The sequence below is a fragment of the Nicotiana tomentosiformis genome, chromosome 1 (assembly GCF_000390325.3).
Source record: "Nicotiana tomentosiformis chromosome 1, ASM39032v3, whole genome shotgun sequence".
Taxonomy (NCBI): Eukaryota; Viridiplantae; Streptophyta; class Magnoliopsida; order Solanales; family Solanaceae; genus Nicotiana; species Nicotiana tomentosiformis.
In genome coordinates, this window is record NC_090812.1 from 145,278,376 (window position 1) to 145,287,947 (window position 9,572).

Here is a 9,572-nt window from a genome sequence, read left to right on the forward strand (position 1 = left end):
TTGTCCTCTCTTTTATATCGTGAATTGCACCTCTCCGCATGTGGACGTAAGTAGGTCAATTGATCGAACCATGTTAAATATTTGTGTTTCTTTTGGTATATTTCTCTTTTGTTGTCTGATTTATTGTCGTTCAAGATTTGCTTTATTAACTTCTGTATGACTGATTATTTCACTCCTAAATCATGTGAGGGAGTAGGGGAAAGTCGGCTTAAGATAAAACATGTTTGGGTTTTGGGTTAATTTGAATGGGTCGGGTTATTTATATATTGGGTCTAATATCCACATAGATCAATAAATTAGTGTCAGTTACTTAATTAAAAACCCCACATATGCCATCTCATAGTGCTGTTAAAGAGTATTTTTAATTCAAAATAAATGTTAAGGGCAATTTTGGTTTAATAGGTGGAGTTAGGAAAATTTTAAGCATTTTAATATGGATATTTTTGTCTCTTTTCGGATATTTATGTAAAGATCCTTTTTTTTAATACTATCAATGCATGGATGTTTAGCTCTATTTTAAAATAAAGAAGAAAGTTAGAGACCATCCCTTTTGAGACGAAACCTAGTTTTTCCAACAAGTACTACATTACATATTGAACAAGATTTATTAATCAAATTCCTCCCAACGATCAACATTGCTCTCATCAAACCACAGAAATCTTGAACCAAATTCCCCGCCCACCCCCACTTTGATCTGTCTTTCTGCCCGTTCTTCTGTTTTCTCTAAGGTAGCAGTTTTTTTATTTTTACTACGCTTAATCAAAATAGTAAAATACAACGTAACACACCAAACCAGAGTATACATACATTTTTATTTTTGCCCATTCCCCCTCTTCACTCTCACACACACACACCCTCTAACTATTTTCTTGTTTTCCCGTTTCAAGAAACACTCCAAGTTTTCTCTTCTGAGCTTCAACATCCTCAAAATCCTCGTCCTCAAATTTGCTTATTAGAGACAGGTACTCAACATTTTCTCGAAAAATCTTGACCAGAACCAAATAAAGAGAGACGGTAAAAACTGTGATGCCAACTAAATACCAACTAAATTGGATATTTACTAGTGACTTTGCTCTTTCTAGGGCTTCATTATTATGGCATCTAACCACTTTATGACCATCTTCCAAGTTCAAAAAACAACCTTTTGGGATAAAATCTGGAGTCCAAAGCATAATACCTATAACCATAAGCCAAATTCCTTGAAACATAATGCTATAAGATCTCACAAAACTGTTCAAGAAACTCTTGGGGAAAGGAATGCTCAAAAGGGTAGTGGCTAAAGATGCAAAAATGACAAATTGGAGAAGCCAATGGTACTGTCCTTCAACACCTGTATGGTCAGTAGAATGAAGATGGAAGAGAAGAAGTTCTTGGCCAAATGCAACAGCTCCAAGAAATAGTGTGAGCCCATATTTGGCTGCGGTTGAAGGGATATTGATTTTGTCAAAGATTATTGAAAAGACTGCATAGACAAAGAAAGTAAGGGATATATTTGCATGTTCAAAATTATGGAGATGATAAGAAGGAATAGTTCCATCAGAGTCCAGAGGTTGGTGTTTTGATGGACCAATGAAGAGTTCCATTGATATGGAGGCTAAGGTGCCACCCATAATGAAGAAAAGCTCGGCATACCTGATTTTAAAAGTACAATGAGTTAAGTGCTAAAAATTATAAACACGAACTCATCAAAATTAAATTCTAAAATTGCGCTATGAATAATCAAGAAAAGCTCTAAAATACTTGACCTCAAATGTACAATGAGTTATGTGCGTTAAAACTTTTAAAGATTGAATTCATCAAATTTTAATCCTAAAATAGCTTTGAATAATCAAGAAATGTTCTAAATACCTAATTTAATTCAAATATATAATGAGTTAAGTGATAAAATAAATTTCAAATTGAACTCATCAAATTTAAATCCTGAAATTACTCTCAATAATCAAGAAAAATTCTAATATATATCTTGCTTTCAAAAGTGTAGTAAGTTGAGTGCTACAAGTCGAACTCATCAAATTAAATCTTGAAACTACTCAGAATAATGAAGAAAAGTTCTAAATACCTGCTTTTTGGTGCTGGGAACCATATCAAAGAAGTGTAGGATTTTGGGTTCAGAGCATGTAATTTTATGTGGTTGAGCAAATGCCAAATACCAATAAGAAAGAAACCAAAACCTGGTATTACGTGCCCTATCAATGAGCCCATTTTTTGAGTTATCACAAATACTTTATTTATTAGTCTTGGATGAGATGAAATGAGGGAAAAGCGAGAACATTATATAGATGGCTAAGGAATCATGACGTACTTTATTTCCATTTATTTTATTTTAAAAGATTTTTATTAGTACAAACTTGACAAGGAACCATGGATGTGGCGTGGTGGATATCATGGATGAGATCCCTCTATCGTTAATATTATCGGATTTGAGTCGTAAAAATAAAGAAGCTCGTGATAGACAATACTTTCCTTTTAATGAGTCACATATTCGTATTAGTTTTGCCAGTCGGTTATAATTAAAATTATAAATTATAAATAAGCGTAAAAAGAAATCCTAGGAAAATGTTGCGTGCGAACTCTTTTTTTTCCTTCTATTTGTTTGAGAGTAAAAGATGTTTTGAAACTCATATACAATTTTTTTCTCAAAAGCTTATTTTGAAAAATCACTGAAACCAAATCTAAAGTACATTGTAAGCCTCCAAAAGGCTGTTTTCTCCATCTCATTAAGCTCAAACTTGCACGTTAACTTCATGCACAATCAAATCCACGAGAATTTGGTACATGCATTCAACATATGAGATTTAGAGTTTTAATATAAAAGTAACAATAGTGTTTCTATCAAACAACAGTTCATTATTTTTACTTGAATTTATACTTTGATGCATTTATTGAAGCATTATGTACTACTAAACAACAATGAAAAGTAATTAAAGAAAGAAATGTGCTTCGATATAATATTGAGAGCTAATTAAGCTAAGTACTTGAGCTGGAGGTTAGGAATTTGTTCTAATTTTCTTTTATCTTATTTGGATTTATTCTTTTACTTGAAGGAAGAGTAGAATATTAACCATAATTGTTTTACTTTTCTTTAAAGAAAAATATAGATCTCTTCCGGTGGCGGAGCCAGAATTTTCATCAAGTGAGGTCAAAATATAAAGAAATAAACTCACCAAGAAGTCAAGAGATGTCAATATGTAGTGTGTGTCTCTCTCTCTCTCTCTCTCTCTCTCTCTCTCTCTCTCTCTCTCTCTCTATATATATATATATATATATATATATATATATATATATATATTATTTTTTCAAAAATATTACCTAACTACATAGTGTAATTTTTTGACTAAGGGGTGTCGGTTGACACTCCTTGAGTGCATATGGCTCCGCTACTAATCTCTTCCATTTTTGATAGATTCATTTCTTGGAGAAAAATGTTGTGACCTCTATAAATCGTGGATATGTCCTTCACAGGAAAAACACAATAATAGCATTTACAATGTAGCTCTTAAAAGAGTTTTGCTTAGGAGAAAAACTTATTTTCTCAATATGTTTTTCTCTTTTATACTAATAGATTGATGTAGGTCACTTGACCAAACTATATTAAATTATCATGCATTTTTAGTATAATTTGCTTTGCTAGCTTTCGCTTGACATCTTATTATTTTCAATCCCAACATTGGATGTGTATTTTTTTTTAGTTTTCCACCCGATGTCCGGTATCTTATCCGAATTCGCGCCGCGTAAGGCCCCATTCGGGGGCAAGCGCTCCCTGCCAAGGATTTTTTCATACCTGGGACTCGAACCCGAGACCTTTGGTTAAGAGAAGAGTAGTCACATCCACCGCACCACATCCTTTGGTGGTGATGTGTATGTTATTCATATTGGTGAAAGGAGTGAAATTCCTTTTCCCCTTCCTCTCTAAAGCAATGTTTAATTTGCCTTTTAAATTACCAATTTTCTTTGTATGCGATTTCTTAAAATTATAATGTTTTAATTTGTTTTCTCAGCTTTAGTATTTTATCTATGATACAGATAATTAATGACATATTTTATTTAAGTTACGATATTCAAGATAAATTGCTAAAAAATTTCATCAAAACACTATAGAATTTGTTAATACTACTATTGTTAATCTTTAATACAAGTGCTTTTTCTGAAATATATTTTCAATCTCCAAATGTAAACACCGGAAAACTTTTTCTATGGAAGTGTCATTCGAAAAGTAAGTCGTTTATTTTCCGTAAACACATTTAACTTCTTTTCTTTTAAATTTTTCAGCACTTTGTACCTCATATTTTGAATAGAGGTTTCCTTCTATTCACATATCGGTAAGGGTTTGATTTCTCACCTTGTAATTCCTTCTCTATTTCCCCTTCCCCTCCCTTATATGTACAGTAAAAAGTAAAAAATAAATAAAGAAAAAAGACCCTCCCATACATATAATTAATAAGCCAGGAATAAAATAGATCCTTAAGATACTACAGAAGAAATAGTCTCATAACTTGTATATCAACGAACCTGCCATACTTTTATAGTGACAAGACATGCCTTTGTTGTTGGGATTTAGACAAATAAAAGTAGCAGCTTGCAAGAAAATGCCATCTTTGTTTTGGTTACTCGACATGATATGTTATTTGTGATTTGCGGAAATTTCCTTAGTTTATGTACGTCACATTCGCTTGTTGAAGTGGACTTCATTTACTGTAAACCATATATCTCATGCTCTTTCCTAAACTTATAGACACACTCTTCAAGAGATATTCCACATAAAATAATTTTGGTGTCTCTTGTGTTTGGCTGTGTCACGACACCAAATCCCACTAAAGATCGTGATGGCGTCAAACCCCGTTTGTTAGGCAAGCCAACTGTCACGACTCAATTTAGGATCATGACCGGCACTTAAGAGCAAGTGCTCCCAAGTAAGCCTCATCGGTATTTTATAGAAAATCGGATAGAGTTTTCCCTGTTTTTGGACTATCCCAAAAATTTCCTATTCTCAAATCAATAAACAACATCCTAATATCAATTCAAACAACAATAACTTTATCAATTAACAAAAACAAATATGTACCATTAATAGTTCACCCACTAATAGTTAGAAATACTAATTTATCTCCAACTTTGATAAGAATGAGCGATACTCAACATAAGTCTATAATAACAAAAGAATACTCATGACACTAAAAGAATGACTATGGAGCGACTCTAAGAGTTCAAAGAAAAGACCATAACAATAAATAAAATTTTCGCCCACGCGAACAAGTGTGAGGCTCACCAAGAACTATCAACCTGTGCGCTCTAATTAACGAAATCCTCGCCCGCGTTAACTGCTGTCTCTGTAAAAATAATTAACGGGGAATGAGTCGCTAGCTCAGTGAGTAATAACACTTAACCACAACTGTTTTTATTGGAGACAAGTCAGAAAACATGATAGTATATATATTAAATAGAAAATATCATAAGAATACCCTTTCAGAAACAATAAATAATAATCAGTCTCATCATGTTTTTCATGTAATATAAATCAATTGACAATTCGGTAATAAGCTCGGTAAATACTGTGTAATATCAATATTCATGTTTGGGAGGTTTTAATGGACGGATCATGTAATCGGTATAACTGTGGACTTCTTCGCAAGAAGTCAAATATAACGGTAGTCCCTACTCGAGGGAAATCAGTAATGGTATGCTAATTCTACCTTTCCACTAGCGAGGGATGTAAAATTAATCGGTAATTACAAGGTACACCAGGTCTAACGAACCCGCCATTAGCTACGGGATCCTTCAAAGTCTACTCCCATTTATACTTGTCTCTGTAATCTGTCTATACTCATAAGAAAATATTTTAAAACAATATAGGGCATTTCGGTTCTTATCAAATCATGTAATTTCATTTCGATAACCGTAAATTCAAGTAATAGTAAAACATATCTAGTGACAACAAGAATATTTAAAACAACGGTAATTATCTCAAATAACTATTTTGGTATCATATCGAGTAAAAGACTTGTCTCACATGCAACTCAAAATATTCGGCAACATATTCATATTAAAAATTATGTGTAAATCATGCAAGTTATTAAAACACAAATTGCGGTAAGATTACTACTCACAGTACTCGTGTGAAATACCAAACTCGTTACCTCGAGCGATCCGTATGACTTTCTTCAATCAATCTATAACCACATCAATATCGATCTCGTGTTAATTGCCTCATTTAGGCTAAATTCATCACTAATTTAGAATACCCAATCCTCCGAGTTTTATATTTGGCTCTTAATTCTTCGAATTATATTTACCCAATAATTCATTTTATTCTACTTGAAATATCAAGACCCATTTCAGTATCCCAACTCACAGCTATAAAATTCCATTGTAATCATTTTTTTCAATATTACTAATATTAGTAGCAATCATATTTGGTTACCGATCACTAATGAAACGGAAAAGTTTCTAAAGGAATATCCTTTTTTATTGGTATATATACAAATATATAAGTTTACAACCCCAAATATATAGTATATTCACCAATTCATGAAAAATTTTATGGACTCTATTATTTCATAAATATTAATTCTTCAACTAACTCTCAACCCCAACTCTATAGCCATTGAATTTATGAATTAAATCTATGAATTAAGTTTATAAATTTACATTCTTCTTCTCTATTTAATTAGCTTTATGTGTTGAATACTTGCGGTCCTCTTCAATGGCAGAAAACTTAAACCTCGTGTTTCCTTTGATTCTCAAAAGTGGCTGACAAGGATTTTTCTTTTTTTCCTTTTTTTTTTATTTCCTTGAATGCTTCTGCCGAAGCTTAATGGCTTCTAAGCCTAGGCTTTTGCCTTTTTGTTCACCCCCCTCCCCCCCCCCCCCCCCAACTCCGTATTGGGCTTTGGCCCTAATCCCCCTTTTTGTTTTTTTTAGTTTGCTAAAATAACCAATATGCCCTTTTCTTAAAAATAATTACGAGATATTACATCCTCCCCACTTTATAAAAATTCGGTCCCCTAATTTAACCTAAGTACGTACCTGTAGACTGAAATAAATAAGGATACTTGACTCGCATAACATCTTTCACTTCCCATGTAGCTTCTTCAGCTGCATGGTTTCTCCATATGACTTTTACGCACACAATTTCCTTTGACCGTAGCTTTCTTACTTGTCTATCAACAATTTTCATCGGCTCCTCCTCGTAAGACAATTTCTCATCGAGCGGTATAGTCGGTGCTTCAAGCACATAAGAGGAGTACGATATATATTTTCTAAGCATATAGACATGAAATACTGGATGAATAAAAGACAACTCAGGAGGAAGTGCCAAACAATAAGCCACAGCTCCCACTCAGTCTAGTATCTCATACGGTCCTACAAATTTGGGGCTCAACTTGCCTCTTTTCTCAAATTCCATCACACCCTTCATAGGAGAGACTCGTAGGAATACTTTGTCTCCAGTTGCGAACACTAAGTCTCTTTTTCTCTTATCCGCATAAGATTTTTGTCTGCTTTGAGTTATAAGCAATCTCTGTCTGATCAACTGGACCTTGTCCAAAGCTTCTTGTACTAAGTCAGGTCCCAATAAATTAGTCTTACCAGCTTCAAACCATCTGATAGGAGAACGACATCTTCTACCATATTTGAATACTGGACTGGAAGCTATTATTGTAAAATAATTCAACAAAAGGTAGATAAGCGTCCCAACTACCTCCAAACTCAAGAATGCAAGCTCTCAACATATCCTCCAAGATCTGTATAGTACGTTCAGACTGCCCAACTGTCTGTGGGTGAAATGCAGTACTAAGATCTACTCGTGTACTCAATGTTTCTTGAAAAGATTTTCAAAAGCGTGAAGTGAATTGTGATCCTCTATCAGAGATGATGGATACTGGAACTCCGAGAAGTCGGAGAATTTCGTTCATAAATATATATGCATATCTTACTCCACTATATGTAGTCTCCACTGGTGTGCTGATTTTGTCAATCGATCTACAATTACCCATACAGAGTCATAACCTCTAAGGATCGTGGTAGACCGGTGATAAAATCCATAGTAATTCTTTCCCACTTCTACTTAGGAATCTCAATTTGTTGTAACAGTCATGCGGGTTGCTGATGCTCAGCCTTGACCTGCTGACAAATCAAACAACTAGAAACAAAGTTAGCAACATCTTTATTCATACCTTCCCACCAATAAAATTGCTTTAGAGTTGTGAGCCCCCAACATCTTGTATTTGTGGATACAAGATGTATAATGTATCTAGAGTTGTGAGCTTCTTTAAGAATAGCATGCCTCAACCCATCTACGTCTGCGACATATAGCCTGTCACCCATTCGAAGAACACCATCACTTTCAACAATCATATCCTTACTTTTACCAGCTAAGGCCTCATCTCTATATTTGCAAAATCGCTCATCCTCATATTGGGTGGCCTTAATGCGCTCAACTAATGAAGATATGCCGATATTCCAAAATCGTCTTTTTGCTTGAATTGACCTCCGGACATCTCAAATCTATCCAAATTAATTGTATAACTTCATTAAAATTTATCGAAAATAATTTTGAATAATAAAACTTTGACTTAAAATTTTATTCTAAAAAGTCAACCAAAGTCAACGCCCCGCTTCTCGGAACCCGACATAATTTTTACGAAATCAGAACACACATTCCGATACGAGTTCAACCATACCAATTTTATCACATTCTGATAAAACTCGACCTCCAAATCTTAAATTTTTGTTCTTGAAAAATTTTTCAAAAATCTTATTTACTACCATTTAAATCTGAATTAAACGATGAATATAACTTTGGATTTATGAAATATAATCACCTTCGGATATAGGACATTTACCCAAGTCAAAGTCGTGAAGAAATCCTCCAAAATTGCCCAAAAATCGAGCTCCAAAATCTCAATCGAAAATGGCGAAATGACCATTTTTGGTCCTTAAATGTTTCTGCCCAGTTTTCGCATTTGCGGACTGATTCTGCACTTCTGAGAGCTCGCTTTTGCGAGATAAATCTCACATTTGCGGAGCACAATGTCCAGCTGAATCCTCGCATCTGCGGAAGAATGTTTCGCTTCTGCGCAATCGCAGAAGCGATGGCCAAAGGCGCATCTGCGGACCTTGCTGCTTCTGCGTTCCAGTGATCGCATCTGCGATGTCGCAGGTGCGCAAACTTGTCCGCTTCTGTGATTGGCTTCCAGCCTTCCCAATATCGCTTCTGCGAGGTCGCTTCTATGATCAAGTTTCCGTAGAAGCGAAACTAACAGCTGCTGCCCAACACAGCTTCAGCAACAGAAAACAAATTCCAGCAGCTTCCCTTGTCCGAAATCCATTCCGTTAACCTTGCGAAATCCACCCGAGACCCTCGGGACCTTAACCAAATATACCAATATATCCAAAAATATAATACGAACTTAGTCGAGGCTTCAAACAACGCCAAACAACGCCGAAATTATGAATCGCGCATCGAATCAAATTATGAATTTTCAAATATTTCAACTTGTACATTTTGCACCGAAAAGTATCAAATCAATTCGGAATGACTTCAAATTTTGCACACGAGTCATAAATGACGTAAT

General features: G+C 34.5%; 1 protein-coding gene across 1 annotated transcript; it reads right to left on the reverse strand.

Annotated features, from left to right (window-relative positions):
- Positions 1-586: 586 nt before the first annotated feature.
- On the reverse strand, positions 587-2,251 carry LOC104088821 (uncharacterized). Its single transcript, XM_009593567.4, has 2 exons — positions 2,060-2,251; positions 587-1,632 (listed from the first exon to the last, which is right to left on the reverse strand). The coding sequence occupies exons 1-2, from the start codon at positions 2,200-2,202 to the stop codon at positions 858-860; spliced, it is 918 nt and encodes a 305-aa protein (XP_009591862.1). The 5' UTR covers positions 2,203-2,251; the 3' UTR covers positions 587-857.
- Positions 2,252-9,572: the final 7,321 nt, after the last annotated feature.

Coding starts and splice junctions, on each gene's coding strand:
- LOC104088821 (XM_009593567.4), bottom strand. CDS start 2,202: ATGGGCTCATTGATAGGGCACGTAATACCAGGTTTTGGTTTCTTTCTT. Junction 1,633..2,059: donor TTCCCAGCACCAAAAAGCAG/GTATTTAGAACT, acceptor TTTTAAAATCAG/GTATGCCGAGCTTTTCTTCA.